The sequence below is a fragment of the Chelonia mydas genome, chromosome 6 (assembly GCF_015237465.2).
Source record: "Chelonia mydas isolate rCheMyd1 chromosome 6, rCheMyd1.pri.v2, whole genome shotgun sequence".
NCBI classification, from domain to species: domain Eukaryota; kingdom Metazoa; phylum Chordata; order Testudines; family Cheloniidae; genus Chelonia; species Chelonia mydas.
Genome location: NC_051246.2, coordinates 70099539 through 70122122, shown reverse-complemented (window position 1 = coordinate 70122122; position 22584 = coordinate 70099539). Strand labels below are relative to the sequence as shown.

General features: G+C 44.2%; 1 protein-coding gene across 10 annotated transcripts in view; it reads right to left on the bottom strand.

Moving 5' to 3' along the window:
- Positions 1-1431: 1431 nt before the first annotated feature.
- TTBK2 (tau tubulin kinase 2) overlaps positions 1432-22584 on the bottom strand; it is a 220226-nt gene continuing 199073 nt past the window's right edge. For all 10 annotated transcript variants that reach the window (XM_037900386.2, XM_043547834.1, XM_043547833.1 and 7 more), the window contains 2 exons: positions 10374-11662; positions 1432-9291 (listed from right to left, as the gene is read on the bottom strand). In XM_037900386.2, coding sequence (XP_037756314.1) covers positions 8823-9291; positions 10374-11662 — 1758 coding nt within the window. In that variant the 3' untranslated portion in view covers positions 1432-8822. The remainder of the gene's footprint in view (positions 9292-10373; positions 11663-22584) is intronic.

Below are 22584 nucleotides of genomic sequence, written 5' to 3'. Positions count from 1 at the left end.
TGCATGTATGTTCCTGGCAAATATAACCTCTGAAGGGGATTAAGCCTATCTATACCTGTTGTTTTACCAGAGAGAGATGAAAGGGGGAAAATCTTCTCTGAATAACAGAAGTAACATTGATCAGACCAACCAGTGACTTAGTAACACTGTTACTGAAAATTGTCTGGTTTCTACAACAGCCTTACTTCTTACACTTCCCTAATTGCTGCAGCTCAGATATATTGTTCACAAATGAGGCTGGTCTCCTGATGGGGCTGCAAGGCCAGTAACAGCCAGGACCATCTTACGGAGAATAATCACCATCACTCTATGAAGACACTGACCACAGACACCTTTCTGACTGGAGGGAAGGTACCCAAGGGGACTGTTGGTTTCTCAGGGTATGTCTACACATAAACTACTGCAGCTACTCCACTGTAGCGCTTCAATGAAGACACTACCTACGGTGATGGGAGGAGTTCTGGTGACATAGGTAATCCATCTCCCTGAGAGGCAGTAGCTAGGTCAATGGAAGAATTCTCCTATCAGCCTAGCACCGTCTACACTGGGGGTTAGGTCGGTTTAACTGTGTCGCCCATGGGTGTGGATTTTTCACACCTCTGAATGACGTAGTTATACTGACCTAACTTCCTAGTGTAGACCAAGCCGCAGAATGACAAGATTTGGAATCTGCCAGATTTTTACTACACTGAACTTGACCTGTAGCAGAATCATTGCTTGGTTGGATGGGAGGGAGTGGGGCAAGAAATAGAGCAAAGCTAAAGTGTCTACCCTTTCTGCTGTAATACAGAGTATGAGGCTGCTGAATCAGTAGGAGCTCTTTGGTTCAACCACTCCAGTATGCAACACGAACATCTCACTGTTGCTTGCTCTAGTACCAACACAATTCCACGGTGTACTTTCTGTGTAACAAAAAAGTAGAGTATGTCATAACACAATTGGTGCTGCTTCTCTCCATTTATAAGTTCAGAATTACAACAGTCAAGAAATAGGCTATAAAAATAACTGGTTAGGAGCTTTATAAACAGTAAACTCATCACTCATAGGCAGTCAAGGATTGCAGTTTTGCATGCTGAATGAATATTTTATTTAGAACCAGTTTATAAAAATAAAATACAAAATAATTTGAAAACAGAACATAAAACATTGTACAAAGCCTTGATATGGTACAAATGGGAAAAAAATAAATAATTACACCTTTATATACAAATGACCATTACAAGGGCATTAGTTCTTCTGCAAAAGCTTATGTTCTTGGATGCCTGAGCAAAAAGAAAAAAATGGCTTACAAGATTTCATTGTGTGGGGGGAGGGAAACAAGTACAGGGCAAGAGAGTCTGGAGGACTCACAATGGTAATTAATAAGCTCTGGGAAAAACGTAAATGAATTATACCATAGATTTTAATCTTGAGTTGTTAAATGTCTTCTTATTGGATTCACTGAACATTCTATCTTTAGTTGATTTACAGATTTTCATTTCTTTGTGGTATTGCCCCAAGATTTTAGGTTAGCAACCAACTGTTCACAGATTGAGAAGTTTACTACTTGTCTCTAAGAATTGCTGGTGATTTCCTTAATTTATTGGACTGGATACTTGTAGGAAAGCAGTTGAAAATCAGTTGCTGCCAGCGCCAGCATAACAGCTTGTGTATGGGCTAATTCAAGGTGAAAATCAGAAGTCAGAGGAAGACTTTGGAACCTTGCTCTCTGGCCAGGGAAGGTAGTATGAATACAGGAAAGAGTTTCCAAGCAACCTACTTCTGGGATTCTGTCAGGCAGGTGTGAAATAGCTTTTTTTAAAAAGGCCGACTTCCCCAGTGTCAAATTATCATGACCTTGCTCTGCTGTGCAGTAGATAGGAGTTTATAAGGACTCCCATTCTCCATACAGGGGAAGACAAGACCATCAACATTGTATCTTTGGGGGAAGATACAAACTGTCCTGCTGTTAGAGCACCCTATACACTGGCCCGTTCACAGATGAACTGATCCTGAAAGGAGGCTAACACCTGCAATTTCCACTGGAGGTAGTTAAATTCCTTTTGAGAATTGTGGGTGGTCAACACCTCTTATGGGCAGCCTGTTTATGATATTTCTTTAGAGACCATGGGCTCTGCACCCCTGGTCACAGCAGTTGCTATAATAAATGAGGATGGGGCATAGGTCTGCACGGTGGCCACAACACATTCATTTTCCAAATAAAATAACCAGCAACTGTAAATATCCTCACAGTGGGCCCATTCCTTCAGTCCATACACAGGCAAAACCTCCACTGACTTCAATGAGAGAGTTTCACTTGTATGCAAATGGCTGGACCAGCCCAAGATCTAAGTTACCCATATGCAGGAGGAATGGAAGTAGTAGACAGTAAAACTTATAGATCATATAAGCCAACATTTACACTGGATAAGCATATTGCTGAAGGCCTAACAAGCAAACATCTGAATCAATATGTACTCATTTGAAGATAAGCAGGGTTTCTTTATTTCAGCATTTCAGTTAAAGCCTTTGTTATATTCAAGCTCAAGTTTTGCACTGCACAGTCTCTAGCACTAATGAGAGATGGACCCTGAACCAAAACAGAGGCTCCAGATATCATGCATCTTTGAGAACATTCAGTTCAATATCTGAGCCTTGCAGTTCAAAACAATCTCTTGTGCTAGCTTTATGCATCAGCCACATATTAATTTCTGAATATAATTTTCCCCTCAATGAACAACTTTTGCAAAGGGAGAAAGTCATTCCCATGATTATCTGGCATGCGTGCTGAGCATCTTGGAAAGTGATTAGCTAACAAAAACAGCATATACTATACAGGAAAGATTGCAAGTACTAGAGGTTTGTCATTTGTTACTCTGAAGAGACACTATTAGTGACAATGGATGGAATGAAAGTCAAAATATAAATTAAAACTTGAATGAAGTAGCCACTAAGTTAACATACAGTACCTAGAGATAATAAACTTCTATATATTTTTGTCTTAAAGGGAGATCTGACTCAATATTAAAATAAAGACAGATGATTTAAAGCCTGCTGTGACTGTGATTATACAGATTCCTCTGCTTTAGACAGCATGCTACAGTAAACCCAGGTAGTACGAGTCATTACACAATCCAATCTCCCCCTTATTTCATTTATTTTTCCCAAAGAGATTTGTGTGTTTGTGTTTCAGGGGAAGGGAAGTTCAGGTGGGAGGCCAGAAAAGTACAGATTGGGTGTTTATGTATATAGTGGTAACTTAGGTATACCTTAAGATTCATTTGTTCACTGTCTAGTTTCCTTGCATTTGCACCAAAGAGATACACAAAAGGATTAGGCATTATACTAAAAGTTACAGTAACAATAAGGGCCATCCATAGCTTTTAACAGTTAAACACAGGGGACATGGTTAAGTACTAACGCTCTTATCAATATAGTAACCAGGTCCTCTGACTTTGTAACAGTGGAAGCATAGTTGAACCAAAAGACATCTGGAATGATAGTGTGTACTTATGAGCCTAATCCTGCAAGTTGCTGAGCACCCTCAACTCTAATAGAAGTCAACAGGAGTTGAGGGCATTCAGCACTTCACAGGATCAGGCCCATAAGAAAGCAAATTGTTATTTTATACCCGAGTGACTAGAAATCAATTGGACTGTGATTGCTACTCATTCCTCCCATTCATTTTTGGAAGGTTCATTTTGTCACCAAAATGAAATGTGCAAAAATATTTTAGGTGAAACAAAAAGAATAAAATACACATCAAACAGTATTGGGAGGCATGCACCAGTTCTTTGCCACTAACTCACTTTTAAGAAATTGAAATAATTACCCTCAGGCAGCTCTTCATTCTCATGTTGATGTTGCTACAAGAATTCATATCCTTTAGTGTCCTGGGGAAAAGATCGCTTGCTGACAGACAGGGAGACTGTAGTGTAAGTCAGACATTGCCTAAGTTCTACTTTAGGGAGGGAGAGAAGAACGTGGTTTATAGTACATTACAGTTCAGCCACTGCCACAAATGCTACTGCACTTACAGGGAGCATGGGCATTTTGCCCAAATTAAGACTGTAGGATTATGCCCATGATTTGGAAGGGGGCCGGTGCGGCAATTAGCCAGGGATAAGTATGGGTAGTTCAAGGAGGAGGTCAAACTAAATGAAAGTACAGTAGGCCTCAGCTAGTTCTTGCAGCTGAATTCTAACCAAGAGGAGGCAATAGCTAAGGTAGTTCCCACACACTTTTATCCAAAAAAATGGAAGGTGAATGGACTACTTTTAAAGACCAACTTCAGTGTTTCCCTTGCTATAATTAATGATCACAAATGCCCCAGCAATGCATGGAATGGAGCTCTCAGAACTTAGGCCTTAAAAGATGAAAAATCCGTCAGCCCACTTTTAAACATATAAGACAAGATATAGCCCTGTGCTTCATGAGTATTCTGTGAGATGAGGGCGTAGGGAGCTTGTTTCTCACCCATGCAAACATCAAGACAGGATTTTGACTTGTAGTTCCCAGAGAGGATATGGTTGCTGGCTACAGGGAATGCCCCACCCCACCACCCTCATCCAGCCAGCTAATATATATACAGGTAGCTGGGGCTAAGTATGGCTCCTTTTTTAGGGCAGTAGCACAGTGCACCTAGCAGCATATTACCTATGCCCACCCTGAGCCACCCTGCCCTGCTCTAGTGGCAAATGTATGCTTAGCATCCTTCTCTCTGCCAGCTCCTGTGTGTCGCATAACTCATTAAGTCTGGGGCAGGATTTTGCCTACAGTTAATCAAACAAGCTGTCAGTGCACCATGAAAAGGTTTTGCCAATATTAAGATACATTTTTAAAAACTACAAACTAAGCACACTGTACCTTGCAAAATAGCACCACAAAAATCTGTTATTTAGAAGTAAAATATCAAATGCTGGATTTTATTTAATTTAATACATTTAGGGATCCGTACTGACAGCTGTGCAAAAATGCTCTGGAGGGCTTGGCAGTCATAAAGGCAGGGGGAAATTCTGCCCCTTCCCCAACTTCTCCAACCTGGCCACAAAAGACCCCTGAAAGCAGTGGAACTGCCACAGTTTCAGAATACATGGAGGGTACTGAAGAGGAACTGTGCAGGAGGAATCTGAAAGCCCTGTATGGTCTTAGCTGCATGGCAGTTCTCTCCACAGAAATGGAGATTGGGATTGAAGGAGGGTATAGCCAGTGGGTCCATGAACTAACCTTCGTGTTAAGGGGACGCTACTGCAAACTGTGCAGAATGGCTGCAGCTGCTCTGGGGAAGATTCTCCCTGTTCTAAGCACGGCAGAGGTTCCCTGCACAAAGCCATTTACTTAGACTTTACACAGGCCATTGTCCTTTAGTGTTTTAAATAACTGGAATTAAATGTATAATTATTTATATATTTACATTGTTGGGATTTATTCTTTATAGGGTCACTGATGATGATAGAGGCCCTTCTAGAAATATTACAAGGATGACAATTACACAGGGCTTGATTACCATATAGTTACATTTGCTGATAGTTTAGTTCATAATACTCAGTTTTGTTACCTTCACGGGGAAGGAATTATATAACCAACAAAGTAAAGTGGGAAGAAGAGTACAAGAGAGGCTATAATCTTGACCAATCCATAAATGTAAAGTTGCTTCTATCAGTAACTCAGTAGTTTTCTAACCAGATACAAAATCTGTTTGTGTCACCGAAATCCGCAGCCACCACCAGGGACATAAAGTTATTTTACCCTGCATTGCACTGAAAATGCCAAAAGCACCATCCTCTGCTTTGAGCTTTCCCCCATTCTGATGTAGTTCCTCTCTTTATATTAGCAAGAAGTGCAAATAGTAATGTATTTCTACAAGATCAATGTTCTCAGTTTTATTCACCATTACGTAATATTGCACAATATGGATATATTTTAGTCTCTGGCAGAGAGAAGGAAAATATCTTGAGTTTTATGTCTCCCCTCACCTGTAAAACAAACTATTCTTACAATAACAGTGATTACCTGTTTCTGGATCCTGCTATATCAGGCAGAAAATGTAAATACCTTATTTTCAATATTTCAGGGGAAGGGCACACAGCCCAAACCTGCCCCCAATAAAGTTAATGCCAAAACTCCCATAGACCTCACTGATATAGGACTTAACTCAAAGACCAAAGAGAATGCTCCTCAGAAAATTGAGAATGAAAAATTATCATAAGCTGCCACACTGCCTTAAGAGACAGTATCAGCAGAGCCTTGAGGAGAGATGTCTACAATGGGATCCAACTCTTGATAGTGTATACTGCAAGGTGACAGGTAAGGAAATCGAAAAGGAAAAGATGGGGTTTTATTTTTTTTTGTCATAGTCATCTATTAGGTATTCATTAACTGTGACTGCTCCTGTATCATGAGCAATGTTGCAGCTTAAAAATGCACACTGTGAAATGAAAAAACAGTTATTAAAAATCCTATCTTATAATCAAAGATACAGTACTTCTGAGTCTGTGCTCCTGTTTCACACGCAAACAGACACACACACACAAAACTATAAATAAAAGGAAAAGGCTGAGACACAAAACACTGGCTTGCTGACAAATCACCAACCCTTCAGCCCTGTACTGAGGCATGAAGGCTATTTGACTTTGTGGATGCCAGGAAACTATTTTCAGGAAATGAGAGATGCAACGCCAAGAGCATTCAGATACGCAACAGAAAAAGAACTGCATCGTCTGTGGTCCATAAATTACAAATGGAGAATGAGAAAGAGTAAGTGAATTTATATAAGCATATGTATATATATATATTTATAAATATTTATATTATATAATTTACCATGAGGACATGCAATCATTAGTATAGTACCTATTATACAATATAATACAAAGAAATAAGCCTTTCCAATAATATAGTTTCTTCAAAAACAGCAGGTATGCCCTACCTATTGCATTCCACTGCAGTGCTTGAAACCTGAATGAAACTAAGGTTCCACACTGTGCTACATTACTTATGGAAAACAGTATACACAGGAGGAAAAACAAAATCCCAACACACTCTGACAGCACAAGTGAAATTCAGTGCAGCTCCAGGGCAGCTGTGATGCAGCATTAGAAATGTGTTAGCTCAGAGAGAAAATATTTCCTTTTCAATCCAAAGGTACTAGTTTGGCAGCAAACAGAGGTTAAATAAAAAGCACAGATGCTGGCTAGAAAGGCATATGACTACAGCAAGCAGATCAGTAACTGACAGTGCTTCCACACATCCAGCACCGCTAGGACAGGTAGCATTAGGGATGCTAGTGTATCCCTTTCAGACTTGTACTCCTGTGTTTTAAACTATTCTGATCCACTCTCCATTTATGAACATAGTAAAGGCTGCCATACCCCTAAAGTGTCCTACAAGGATCCTCTACAGCATATTAAGTGAGTACTAAAGGAAACTGTTTGGGGAAAATAGGCACCATGGACTTTATTCACAGAGAAGGGGACTGGCTTCCCTAAGAGACATTTGGGCAAAAGGGAAGACAAAAATCCAAACAGGGAAGTTGTCTGAGATTTGTTTTCCTTCTGGTTATATTGCCAAATATTCTCATTCAGATTCTGTAGGAAATGGAAGTGAAGGCCTTTATTCCTCTTGTCTATAACCTAGCAAGTGTACAGGCTCTGCACTCACCTTTCAGCACTGAGAATACACATACAGTTCATCTTCTAGACTTAAGCTAAATTCCAAGGTAAAAAATGAATCTGAGTTTGTAGTTCTCTCTACTCCTTCTCAGCATTGCCATCTTGGGTTTAATGTCAAGACAGCAACATTGTGAATAAGGTCAACAAGGATTTAAGTGGTCCATAACCAATGGGAAAATGATAGTTGTAACAAAGGCTCTCTTTTGCACTCAGACAGACTTTCAGACAAACAGTTTACATACTTCTGACCAAATACACACAGCAGTATATGGTAAGTCTGCAACAACCCTCCGCCTGAAGACTCTTCCTTCTTTCTCCCACAACTCAGATTGGAATGACTGTCTCCAGAATATACATAATACAGGCCTGGAGAGGAGAACCATGGATCCAGAAGGAAAAAAGAAACATGACTGATGTTTAAAGGTTCTTGGATACTAACAAAAGACAAATGCCCTGCAAAATATCACTATAAAAACTCAGAAAATGTTAAAACTTATTTTTAAAATGTCATCAGTATATAGAACAGGTAAAGTGAGTAATTTTTTTTTAAGTAGGGGAATCTGTACCATTGGAGCGGGGGCGGGGGGAGGGGGGGGAGGAGAGATGGACACCGAATGACTCGGAAAGAGATGTGCACAGCTTGACACTGAAAAGACTCACAAATTAAAAATATTATCTTCCAAATAATGTGCTTATTTAAAATTCTACAAATAAATGCCTGAGCAGTACCTATTTCAGAGGTGGTGGTGTCATTGTGGAAATAAAAACAGATGTTTCAGGTTCTATTACATTTCTTTGAGAAAGGCCCTAAATAATTAGGCCAAATCTCCTAAATATACAACATAAAAACAATAAATAAATAAAAAACCCTATTAAAATACTCACTTCAGAGATAATTTCAACTTCAAATGTTCCACACATCTTTGACTGTCCTTCTCTGACCTCTACCACCCTCCCTGATCTGCTTGCTGCCTGTCATTAGGCAATGCCTGGCCACTCATTTACACACTATGAATTGTCAAATAATTTATCATATGTTTACTTTCTTTTGAAAGCAAGAACTCAACACTGATTTTTTTGTTTGTTTGTTTGTTTTTTGTTTAAATAGACAATACACAGACACAACATGCATCAAATTACGAGAAGGCTTTTACACCTGTCAAGGCTCAGTTCCTATCTGCTAAGTTTACTAGCCGATTTGCTCTTTCCTGTGGGGGTTTTAGTGTTTGGGGAGTGGTGGCAGGAGCTGTTGGATCCTTTCAGACCGTTCTTGCTTGGTTTGCTGCAGAAGTGCTCTTGTTGGCAGGACCTCCTAGAGGATGAGGAGCCTGAATGGCTAGGAGGTGATTTACTCCTCCCAAGGTGTGGGGATGAACTCTTCTGGTCATGGTGGGGCCGTCCAGCCCGGGATGGTGAAGAACTGGCTGTACGGGGTAAGGAAGAGCTCCTAGGGGAGGCACTGGGGCTGCGTCGAGGGATGACAGGGCTTTTGGGTGGCGTTTTTGGGCTATGTGGTGATCCTGGACTCTTACACTGGGTGGAGCTCCTTGGTTTTTGAGATCCATTCTGAAGGATTTGAGCCAGACGAGAGATAAGGTCTGAGTCTGAGTTGCTGCTCCCTAGAACTCTGTACCTGCGTAATCTTAAAAAGAAATGAAGAGAGATTATTTCCACCATTTTATTGTGCTTTATCCATTACAATGAATATACACAAACATAATGTAAGTGGAAACTAGAGATGGGCCTTAGCTGCAGAGTTCACATCTGGATCTGAACTTACCTAAAGTTCAGAGGTATCTGGATCTAGGGTTTTGGTTTGTGTCCAGTTCAAATGGATACAGTATCCATGTTTGTGTAACCCCCAACACATAACAAAAATGTCTTTATAAGTACTAGACAGAGGTGTCAAAGTGCATACAGGCATACTTATTTTTCTAATAATACGGGAAGGAGCATACTGAAGGGCGGTGCTTATTAGCTCCTTTTTTGGAGGAGTAGCATACACTCCGTCTACCCACTGTGACTGCAGTCTGTCAGTGTGGAAGAGGGCAAAGCCATCCCCCTACAACTTCCTTCAGAGAATATTGAATCACTGTTGACACCTACACTCCCCTTATACTTGTAGTCTACTTATACACAGAACAGGATTATGGCTGCCCATGCATAGATGTCCAGGGGTGAAGTAGAGCTTCTGGAGGCCTCTCTGTGCTCCTTTTCATTCCTGTGCATAATCAGTCATGATTTGATCCTAACCAATTATGTCTAATATTGTTCATCAAAATTTTCAAACTGTTAGACTTCTAAATAAGAGTACTTTGGTAATGGGTTTTGTTGCATATTCAGCACTTCTGAGAATCAGGTAATTTTTATTTAAGTATCTAAATATAGCTATAACTTTAGGAACCCAGGTTTGAAAATTCTGGCTCTCTGTATCTGTTGGAGAGTTCACTGGAAGGCTGTCACATCCTTCTGTAACACTTCAAGATATTATTAATATCTAACTGATGTGTTAAAGCTAAAGCTTTTTTTAAAAAACAGCTAAGATATTTCTCAAATGCTTTTCTATGGTCAGATCACTCAAATCCAGGATTTTTAAAAAGAAATTGGTTTACAAATGACAGAAGTTTTGGACAATCACACGATGCATATTCTCACAATACTCTTTGCAAGCTAGCTCAAAGCTATTTTAAAATAAAATACGTATTTCTAGTTTGTCTGTATTACCTGGCTTCTACCCCAGGCCTAGTTGGTGGTTTTCCTGGGGGTGGACGAGGAAAGAATTGAGCTGAGGTTGAACTGGTGACCTGATCAGTTGTAGCCCAGGATACTGGCCTTGGAATCTTGCTCTTTCTGGACTGAGAGCTATTTGGTGACAAAGAGCCATCCTCAGATTGTTTGCCCACATGAGAGTCCAGTGTCAATTTGGAAAAGGCAGATAAGACGTCATCCTCTGAAAACGGTACAGGAGCAGCAGCCACTTTTTCCTCCAGTGACTTGTCAGAGGCACTGGAGAGATCACCAAGGAAAGACTTGAGCTGTCTCTTTTCCACGAGTAGCCTGACTAAATCTGTCTGATGGGCCTTCTTTAGGAGAAGCTTTTCCTTTGCTGAAACAGGAGAACTGGACTCTGATGTCAAGTCTATTTCTTGTGCTAAAACTGGTATGCGACTTTGTCTGACTACAAAAGGTGACCTAACCAAGTCTTTCTTAGACTGATGAGAACTCTCATTCTCGGAAATGCAATGGAACAGCTCTCCATTTCTGGGGGCATTTTTTTCTCTTTTGCCCTCCCGGTGAAAAAATGTAGTGAGGTCCATCTGGTGGCATTCCAAGTCTTCACTATGATCAATTTCTTCATTATCATGGAAACCATTTTCCTGTACTACTACTGTTTGACTTTCCTGTCTATCAGCAAAAAGGTCTATGACTCTTGATGGTGAAATCTCTGATGTCTCAGCTACTGCTGACTTCAGTACCTCATAGTTTGCATCTGAATTTGGCACCAAGCAGGAAGTCCTTGGCTGTGATTCATCCGCAGATTCAATAGCAGCTGGAGGTTTCCCTTTCACAAATTTTGAGCTCCCTTGTGGAGAAGAACTCTGCCCTTTGTGAGACATTTTTATGGCATCCTCAGAAACCACTGGAAGCCTTCCTTCTTCAGTTTCTACATCGAGATTTCCAGGTTCTTTTTCTTCCTCCCTACTGCTACATTGTTCAAATAGGTCCTTTTGGCCACAGTCTACGAGTCTGTCACATTCTTTGACGTGCCCTTCCCTATCAAGCACCTCATGGCTGATATGATTTAACTGAAGTACCAGATCTGTTCTGCTGGTACTAGTGGGAAGTGCATCCTCTGTCACTACCAATCCAGGCAAATTCTCCTTCGGAGAGGAAAATTCCACAGTGTGTTCCATAGGATGAGTGTCTCTGTCCCTCTTCTCTAGCTGGTGGCCACAATGAAAGCTCTCAGAGGCAGACTGGGTGGATGCTACTGATGGTCTGGGTATTGTTATCTATATTGAAAAATTAAAGAAAAAATTAAAAAAGATAGGAATATCATCTTATACAGATCATATTCTTTAAAATGCAGACTTGATACTGTATGTTCAAAGTGTTATTCTTCCCATCAATCATTATGTTCATATTGGAAAAGTAACAGCTAATTTCATAAATGACATTTGATTTACAGAACTAGAAAATAAAATACTCTACCATCCTGGGACAGAATGTATGGCATGTGAAAACAAGCATTATCTCTGCTGAAAAGGTTACATTCACCAAGAACCCTGCTGGAGAACAGAGCCAGCCTAAGGAGTAAACTAAATTTTGTTCGTTATTTTTATACAATTTTGCATATTTTTATAAAGTTTTACACATTGAATTTCATAGTAAAAAGTAATCCTTTATAAGCTATACTATAAAAATTACAAGACCCTGCAGTCAGGGATGGAAGATGATTAATAGTATTTCATAGGCTAGGATTAAAGAAGTGAGATTTTGGTCAAGGCAGCAGATAGTTCCCACTGAGTCACCATGGTGTATAGACCTATAGTCAGAGCTTGTAATGTTCATCAGCAGTGGAAATGATTATGGAATGTGAGTCCGGCCACAAAAGCCTCCTGGATTCCCCTCTGCTGGAAGATGAGGCTGATGACAGTTGCCATGGAATCTGCAATTTTATATCACAGACCTCACTGGCACTTGCTGCAGAAATAGTCTGAAAGTGCTGGAGAGCTCAAAGGGCATACTTTTAGCAAAATTAGCATAGTGACACCATTGGATGTTAAAATTAAACTCACCCATTAGGTCCCAGGAACACATTTTGCAGTTAACACTGGTGGTATTCAATCTACTTCCATGAACAACAAGCAAACTGGGATTTGATAGTGACATGCACCCTGTTGGGGAATCTGAATTCAACAGCTGCATGGAGACTCTCACTCCTTTTGTACATCCTTTTAATAGTCCCATGTAATGAACATCCATTATTATAGGGTCAAACTTACCTTCATCAAACACAAACATCCAACTGATGTTGTAAATTTATTCACAGGAAAAATATGAAACATTAGCCATGCTGCATCATGATACTGAAGTTACAGAAATTAATGTTATTTATGTTAAGGAAATTATTGCCACATCATACTGAGATTTATTACACTGATTTTCTAATGTGCCTCACTTTGGGGTCTTTGTTCCATATTTGGGCTTGAGGCTGGGTTGGGCAAGCTAGAAATAGGAGGTCTGGCTCGCAATGTGGTTTTTATACACCACTGGGTAGCTGGTCTCAGAGTAGCAGTGATTTGCAAAGCAGGTTCTTTGTAGTTCCACAGACAGCATGAGAGTCAACCATTTTTTCTGTTACTTTTAGGGCAGAAAAAATGGGATTTTCACTGAGTGCAGCGGGAGAGAAAGGAGGAAGTAGCCCAGCAAGGAAGGCACCCTAAGGATTCCCAAAGGGGACTGATTAAGCTGTATCTACTGTTCTTACAGAGGATTTGCCAGCAGCAACGGAGCAAGGGAAAACCCATACTCAGATGCCTGGAGTCCTTCTGCAGCAAGAGGTAAACTTTATTCTCATTTACCTGCTGATTTGCTTTCAGTGACTGGATCAATATGCACAGTCCTGAGTTTTTCTTGTTGACTGAATCAGAATGGAATGTTGACAATCAATCAACCCAAAGAGTATTCACAACCTAGGGAACAGTGCTCACTTCTTCTCTTATCTTAGTTTCAGTCTTTAATATGAAAGAAACATTATCTCCGTTTTTGAGTGAGAAGTGTTTTTTTTTACTCCAGGATTCAAGAAAAAATCCAGGATCTTTCAGGTCAGAGGGGGGATTTGTGCTGTACTGATCCAATCTCAAAAAGCAAAGGGGAAGTGGGAACAAAATTTGCCTTTCTGTGACTGGGTCCACTACTGCACAGTTCTTGCATTTTAAAAAACAATACCCTAGCAAGCACTCAGGGTGTAAAGGAAAAGGAACAAAGGACATTAGGGTCAACAAAATGAGACAATTCTTTCTCCCATTCCCTCTCTGTTAGAACTGCTAAATGTTTTATAGCTACACAATTCTCTCCTTGAATGGAAATATCCTTCCTTGAGCTCATTAGCAAACCCACATGGCTCCAGTGCTCAGAGGGAAAGGAAACACTCTTTTTGTGATTCACCATGAACCCAGGTCAAAAATGCCCCTTGTCCCACTGATTCTCCTCAGAGCTTGGTCTTCAGACTTTATCCACATGTGCAAGTGATTTAAATAGCTGATCATGCAGAAGACTTTACTTAACAGGGCTGCTGCAACTTCAGACATAGATTTAATAAAATCCAAAGGAGCTTGTAATGGGGACTGGGCTTATCAGTGGTGCTGCATAGTTATTTGGTCCCTGGTTTCCACCTCTCCTCCATTTCCAGCATCCCTCACCAGCAATCACTCCAACACTGTAGAGGTCCACTTTTGGAAGGGTAGTGATTCAGCCATTCCACCTGGTCATCAGTTGAGCTCACCCCCTTCCGAGGTAACAGAGTCCAACAAAATATATATAGTTCAACTTCCCCACAAAAGAAAGGGTCAACAGCCCACCTCCGAACGCCTGTGGGTGGCATGCCCTTGACACAGGGCTTACAATGTCTCTATCATCTCCTTCTCTCCAAGAGCAGGGGGAGGGATGGGAAGGAGTTTATGCCCCCTCCACGAAAAGGGTGGTTGGTAGGGGAGCCTGGGCTCTTCCTCTCCACTGGGCTCTGACTTAGAGCCCTGTGAGAGGCAGTGATAGCAAAACACCCCAGAGTGTTTCGGGGCTGCCTCCCAACGCCACTTCCTACCATTTGCTTCCTTGGTTCATGGTGTGGTCAAATGCCTTATCAATGATCCTCTAGAAGCTAGAGCAAAGGTTTCCCTAGTCTTAGGGAAAGCCTAGCCCTTCCCCATAGGGCCTGGGGTAGCTGTCACTGGCAGAACCTCTCTACAGCCAGGGCTCTAGCTTCATCCTTATTCAGGAGCTCATGAAATAGGTCTCTCCTCCTCTACCATCCTCCCCCTCTTTCTGAGTTGTCTGGCTCCCTTTTAAGGTCCTCCTATAGCTAGAGCAAGCTCTGCTGGTATGGCAGGGGTGAGTCATCTGGGCCAAGACCTGCTCCCTAACCCCTTCTGCCCCAGTGTGGGTCTTAAATACCCCATTGTAGAACTGACACCAGACCAAAAGAAAAGATGCCAATGAAAAAGCCAATTATCCAGAGGAAACCTTAGACCTATTAGATCAGATGAGACTATAAGGATGTGGAGGGAAGTATTTGTTAACATCACAGATGCAGGATATCCCTTTGGTCTCTAGTAGTCCCTTATTGTTCCCTTAGCACTGAGATGATGGCTCTGACCTCCAAGAAGTGGGTCACCTCTGAAGAAAATCATCCTTATTGGCTGAAGAAAGAGGAAGATGACATGCCACTACCCTTGGGGAGAGGAGGCAACTGGAGGAATATGAGAATATAACTCTGGGACACGATGGACAGAACACAATTCAGTGAGGAAATTCACAAGCCAACCAATTGGAAATCCTTCCTCCTTACTGTCCATTCCCAGTGCCTGAGTTTTGATGAAAGCAGATTATCAGAAGCATTTATTACAAGTCCTTTACTGAGATCACAAAGGGCAACATGGATTTCTTAGGTCCATACTTCCTGGTTGATTTCTGGATGGAAAATAGTGACTCTTACCTGCAAAAGAGGTTTTAGGATTTCTTACACTGGGAAGCTAGGATTGGAAGAGAATCCTTATTATCTGAAAGTTCAGCGAGATTGGCATCTGAAATCTCATTAAAAAATCTATACCCCCTATGAAATAAAAAGAATGACTCACATCCTGATTTAGGAAGCTATAACTTCCCCCATAGTCTAATCCACAAGGCCCTGCAGGCTACTGAAGACAAGATAAGAATGTTAGCTGCTAGGTAGAGGGAATCATGGATCAAGTCTCTAAAGTTAACAACAATTTGGAAAAAAAAACAAACAGAAAAAGCCTCTCTCACTTTTCAGGAAAAGGATGTTAAAAAAACCCCAAACCCAAAAAACTACCTCATCCTGCAGTACCTCTGACAACCAGCAGATGGGTATAAAATTGGTTCTACCAATATAAATTAGGTCGGTTCCACTGACAGGCATACGTTATACCAGCCTAAGCACAGTTTTACCTATATAATAGCTGCTACATCTACACTGGTATAGCTACGCCAGTTAAAAACCTGCCCCACATCTAACCAATATATCCAGTGATGAGCTGCCAAAATCTTAACAACGGGTTCCCTCCTCACCCCACGAGGGGGTCGTTGCCCACCCCTGCCCCCCGGGACTCCTGCCCCATCCAACCCCCCAGCGTTCCTTGATGCCCCCCCCAGGACCCCTGCCCCATCCACCCCCCTCCCCTGTCTGCCCCCAGAACCGGGCAGGAGGGTCTCGTGGGCCACTGTAGTGGGTGCTCACCCCACCCCTAAGAGCCAGAGGCACCTGCCGGGAGGCAAGGTGGGGAGTCCTGGCTGTGCTTACCTGGGGCAGCTCCCAGGAAGCATCCGGCAGGTCCCTCTGGCTCCTAGGGGCGGGGGAGCATAGCTGGGGGGGGGAGCAGGGGGAGCGGCCACTCCCCCCACTGATCACATCAAAAGTGGCGCCTTAGGCGCCGACTCCCTGGGTGCTCCGGGGCTGGGGCTCCCAGCGAATCAGCTGTTCGGCGGGAAGCCAGGGAGGGCAGAGAAGCAGGCCGCGGCTTCCCACTCAGGCCGAGGGTGGCGGAGGTGAGCTGGGGCAGGGAGCGGTTCCCCTGCCCCCCCCCTCCCTCCCGAGTTACCTGCTGCAGCACGGGCAGCCCTCCTCGCGCCACCCCCCGGCCCAGCTCACCTCCACCTCCCTGGGCCTGAGCGGGAAGCTGCCGCTTGCTTCTCAGCCCACCCCAGCTTCCCACGCAAACAGCTGATTCACGGGAAGCCTGGGGGGGCGGAGAAGCAGAGTGGAGTGGCGGGTTCAGGGGAGGAGGTGGGGCGGAGGTGAGCTGGGGCCGGGGGTGGGGCGGGGAGCTGCCAGTGGGTGCTCTGCACCCACCAAATTTTCCCCTTGGGTGCTCCAGGGCTGTGGAGCACCCATGGAGTCGGCACCTAAGGCACCACTTTTGGCCGGTTAAGTTTAGAAGCCCTTTTAAGAACCAGGCCCTTGACTGTTTAACGCTCTTTGTTAGGCTGACCTGCAAACTCACTAGAAGTGGGACTCCTTTTAGAACCGGTCGTCCCCCGCGGAACAACCGGTTCTAAAAGGGCTTCTAAATTTAACAACCGGTTCTAGCGAACCGGCTCCAGCTCACCACTGAATATATCTATACCAGTAAACTTTGTAAGTGTGGACCATGCCTCAGTGGCAAAGTTAAGAATAGAATCCAGGAGTTCTGATTCCCAGTCTACTGTGCTAATCACTAGAAAATATTATCTACCTAATTATTATCATCACTGGCTTCTCTCTACAAACTCTATGATGCAGCAGACTGCTATCTCAGATCAGAAGTCCAGGGGCATTGATCAGCATCTCTTACAATTGCAAAAGTTTAAATATGTCTCAGAAAGCAATGCTGAGCAAACAAATGGTGAGATAAATAAGATATTCTCTTCCCCCCTCATTGAATTGTCAGAAATTAATTTGTTTCTGTTTTAGGCATAAATCCTTTAGCCTCCGACAGAACAATTTCTTACTTATACTAGATAGCATCCAGACTCCAGCGAGAAACTGCTGAATTGGAATTCATTTGCAAATTGGATACTATTAATTTGGGCTTGAATAGAGACTGGGAGTGGCTAAGTCATTATGCAAGGTAGCCTGTCTCCCCTTGTTTTTTTCCTGCAAACCCCCCCCCCAAGACGTTCTGGTTAAACTTGGATTATTGCTGTGCACATTGTAAGATGAGCTGTTGCCAGCAGGAGAATGAGTTTGTGTGTGTGGTTTTTGGAAAGGGGGGTGTGTGGGGGGGGTGAGAAAACCTGGATTAGTGCTGGAGGTGACCCACCTTGATTATCATGCGCATTATAAAGAGGGGTTTCAAAGGGGGATGGGCTGTGGCCAGCAGGAGAGTGAGTTTGTATGTGTGTGTGTGGGGGGGGGGAAGGGTGAGAAAACCTGGATTTGTGCTGGAAATGGCTCTACTTGATGATCACTTTAGATAAGCTGTTGCCAGCAGGGGAGTGGGGTGGGAGGAAGTTTTGTTTCATGGTCTCTGTGTGTATATAATGTCTTCTGCAGTTTCCACGATATGCTATGCATCCGATGAAGTGAGCTGTAGCTCACAAAAGCTCATGCTCAAATAAACTGGTTAGTCTCTAAGGTGCCACAAGTACTCCTTTTCTTTTTACGAATACAGACTAACACGGCTGTTACTCTGAAACCTGTAGATAGCATATAGTTCTCTCCAACTGAGATATGGAATGAGATTATTTGTTCTGTTTTTCATTTTTCCTTCCTAACATTGCATTCACCATATTGCCCATTTCTTGAAGAAAAAACAATCTGAGTAGACAGAAGACATCCATTATGAAATCTTACCAACTCCACTCCCCTCCTTTTAAAACTTGGATAGGCTAAAATAAAAACTTATATCCTTGGGGTGAAATCCTCTCATCAAATCTGCATGGTGAACCTAAGCTGGGGCTGTGGTTCCTTGGCCTGGTTGTCAAGATACTAGGTCTGGAACTGCTGGGCTGAGTCAGAGAGGTTGACTAGAAGTGGCACTGTGCTATACAACAACAGAGCTAGTGATACACCAAAAGATGAATCTGTGACCTTTCAACAACAGCTTCTTCTCTTAGATCACAGTGTCTGCTGCTACTGAAAGTGCAGGTCTGCTTTTGCCTGGGACAGCAGGCTTCTTAGGATATGTCAACACAGCAAAGAAAAACCTGTGTTAGGCCCATGCCAGCTGACTCGGACTTGTGTGGCTCGGCCTGCAGGGCTGTTTCATTGCTGTGTAGACTTCCAGGCTTGGGCAGGAGTCTGGGCTCTAGGGCCCTTTGGGGTGGGAGGGTTCCAGAACTTGGGCTCCAGCCCAAGCCCAGAAATCTACACACCAATGGAACAGCCCTGCAGGCTGAGCCCTGCAAGCCCAAATTGGCTGGCATGGGCCAGCTGCAGATTTTTCTTTGCTGTGTAGACATATCCTTAGGAACATTGTGCCCAGATCTGTTGTTAATCTGCTCCTGATACCACTGTCAACACTTTCTCACATGTATGAAGCATCATCATATTACATACCTCTCTGTGGACATCTCATCTTGCTCCGTCATCAGTTTAGTTTACAACTCAAAAGTGCTCTCCAAGTTTTTAAACGCTTTCATGGATTCACTACAGCAAACTTCATGTATCTTCTCTCTCTCTCCTTCCTGCATCTTCTTCTCATCTAGTACTGACCCTCTGGCTCCTCACACTATCTGGCCACTTTTATTATAAGTCTCTATCTTCTGCGATCTAGAATAACTTCCCTATATCTCTCCATCTCATAATGCTTCATCTTATATAATGTTCGGTTCCTTGCTTAGTACAAGGAGGTTACTTATCTGTAACTGGAGATTCTTCGAGATGTGTGGTCCCTATCTGTATTCTACTGAGGGTTACGCATGCACACCATACACCCAGAGATAGAGAATTAGAAAGTAGTGTCCGTTGGTCCACGCATGCACCTTGGCTCGCCTCATGCCTCCATCTGAGGTGATAAAGGGATGCATCGATGATGATCCTCTTGTCTCGGAAGGAAGGAAACCCCGATGCACACATGACATGGATCTGTACACCACTGGAGGGATGACAGTATGTTAGCAGGGACTGTCAGCATGAAATCCATGGAGTGATGGTTTGGTGAGTAACCAGATTGGAGCCATGTCTGAAGGCAGCAAAGATGGAGGCATGCAAAAGGGGTCATGTATGTACACAAAGCCATGTGGCCCCAGAGGGACAAGCAAGTCCTCGCTTGTACATGAAGATTGTTCACGATGAAATTGCCTGGAACTTGTCTTTCGCTAAATAGGCCCGTGCTGTGACCAAATTGATGGTAGCCCCTATGAAGTCCAGAGACTGTGTGGGATCTAGGATCAATTTCTCAATGTTGATGCTGACTCCGAGGGATGAAAGAGGTTGAGCAACATGGAGGTTGATGCTTGGGCTTCTTGCCTGGACCATATGGCTAGAAGCCAGTCATCAAGATATGGAAACACAAGGACCCCGTAACATCTGACATAGGCCGCTACAACAGAAAATCTCTGATGAAGACTTTGGGAGCAGTGGCTATTCCAAAGTTGAGCACCTGTACTGGAAATGGTGGATGCCCGCTGTGCATCTCAGGAAACCACTGTGGGCCAGATGCATATCGATGTGAAAATAAATATCCTTCATATCGAGAGCCTTAAACCATGTCTTTTTTCTAAGGATGGGATAATCAGTGCCAGTGTGACCATACCAAACTTGATCTTGTGATTTAAGGACTGAGATGTCAGAGACTGAGGATTGGTCTCCACCCGCCTTTCTTCTTCGATATCAGGAAGTAAACTGAGTAAAACCCCCTTCCTTAGTATTCTGGGGGAACGTGTTCTACTCTCCTCATTGTAATAAGGAGTTCACTTATTTAGTGAGGATGCTGTCATGAGAGTGGTCCCTGAAGAGGCACATGGAGCGGGGGGGGGGGGGTCTTGGAAGAGGTACTGTGGACAAATTCAATCTGTAGCCATGGCAGATGACGTTCAACACCCACTTGTCCCTTGTTATCACACTCCAAGTGTGGGAAAAGAGTGTTAAACAACCCCCAGATGGGGTAGGACGGTCATCAGGGGGTAGGTGCAGCAGTTGGTGCCTCTTGGGTTTGCCTCAGAAATACTTCTTGGCTGGACGTTGTATCTGTGACATCGAAGCCTATGAAAGGGGCCCCGGAGAGCAAGATCTGAGTCTTTTGGTGTTTCCTCAGGGGCTCACAATGTCTCTGAGGATAGAAATCGGGGACCTGTAGCATTGAGTGGATGGTGAGCGGTGTAATTTGCACTTTGGAACAGAAGTGTAGATGCCCAGTGAACGAAGGGTGGCTCTGGAGTCCTTGAGGGTATGCAGTTATTCACCCGTCTTTTGGTTAAAAAGGTGGGATTCATTGAAAGGGAGGTCTTCAATAATGTTCTGCACCTCCCTCAGGAAACCAGAGGAATGGAGCCAAGACTCCCTACGCGTAATTATGGCCATAGCTATGGCCCTGGAAGAAGTATCTGCTGCATCCACTGCTGACTGGAGGACCATCCTGTCTACCAGCTTCCCTTGCTCAATATGCTCCTGAAAATGAGCTTGGTCGTGTTGTGGCAGTTATCAGTAAAGTCCTTGAAATAACTGTAATTCAGGAAATTATATGGGGCTAATAATACCTGATAGTTCGCAATCCTGAATTGAAGGCTAGACCAGGAAAATACCTTGCATCCCAAAAGGTCCAAACACTTGCTCACCTTATCAGCTGGTGTCCATTGAGGCTGCTGTCGTTTGGCTTGTTCAGTTGCTGCCTGGACAACCAGGGAGTTTGGAGGAGGGTACAAAAATAGGAATGCAAAGAGGAACTAATTTTCTAATGTGCTGGAGGATGCTCCCCCTGCCTTCGCCCCAGACACCACTCAGACACCACCCCTTCCCCTAAGGGACCACCCCCACTCAGCCTCTTTCAGCACCCACTCTGCCCCTGCCTCTTCCCACCCCCACTCCGCCCCTTCCCGAGTGCTCCCTGCCCTCGCTCCTCCCCCGCAGGGCCTCCTGCATGCCGGGGAACAACTGATTGGGGCGGGCAGGAGGCGCTGATCAATGGAGCTGCCGGTGGGCACGAGGCGCTGGGGGGGTGGAGGGAGAGGAGCTAATTGTGGGGGATTGCTGGAGCACCCATGGAGTCAGTGCATATGGGAACTCGGACCCCTTGGCAGGAACATAGTAATGTTTGACCCCATTGGGGGTCACTGTGCATGTGCCAAGGGTGTATCATACTGTCCTGACAGGCTCCAGAACAGCATCATTTGTTGGCAGTGCAAATCTGGCTGGTGATGAGGTATGGAGGATATCCAGAACCTTATGCTGGCTATCCTGGATCTCTTCCAGGGGAATTGGAGTTCCTCTGCAACTCTCTGCAACAGTTCCTGAAATTACCTGAAGTCATCCAGAGGAGAGGGGGATGCTGCAGTCACCGCTATGTCCGGAGATGAAGAGGGAAATCTCGATGGTTCCGGAGGCACCACCAGGACCAGACTAAGGGGTTCTTCCCCTAACAGTGGATCCCAGTGCCTGCTAGAAGGATCCCTTAGGGGGAAGGCAGGTGAAGGTTCTCTCGCAAACTGAGCCTGTTCTGCAGGAGGGGTATTAGGACCAGGGTCCCCAGAATGACCCTTCTGGCTCCTATGCATAGAGGCAGCCATGGGCCTCTGCTCTGCACGCTGCCCCCACCCCAAGTGCCGCCCCCGCAGCTCCCATTGGCCGGGAACCGTGGTCAATGGGAGTTGCAGGGGCAGTGCCTGTGGATGGGGCAGTGCACAGCAGAGCCGCCTGGCTGCACTTTCATGTAGGAGCTGGAGGGGGGACAAACCACTGCTTCCGGGAGCCGCTTGCGGTAAGCGCCGCCCGTAGCCTGCACCCCTGAGACACCCTCCCATGCCTCATCCCCTGCCCCAGCCCTCATCCCCCTCCCACACTCCGAACCCCTCAGTCCCAGCCCAGAGCACCCTCCTACACCCCAAACCCCTCATCCCCAGCCCCACCCCAGAGCCTGCACCCCCAGCTGGAGCCCTCACCCCCCCTCCCCCCACCCTATCCCCTCTGCCCTAGCCCAGAGCCCCTTCCTGCACCCTGAACTCATTTCTGGCCCTACTCTGGAGCCTGCACCCCCAGCCAGAACCCTCATCCCCTTCT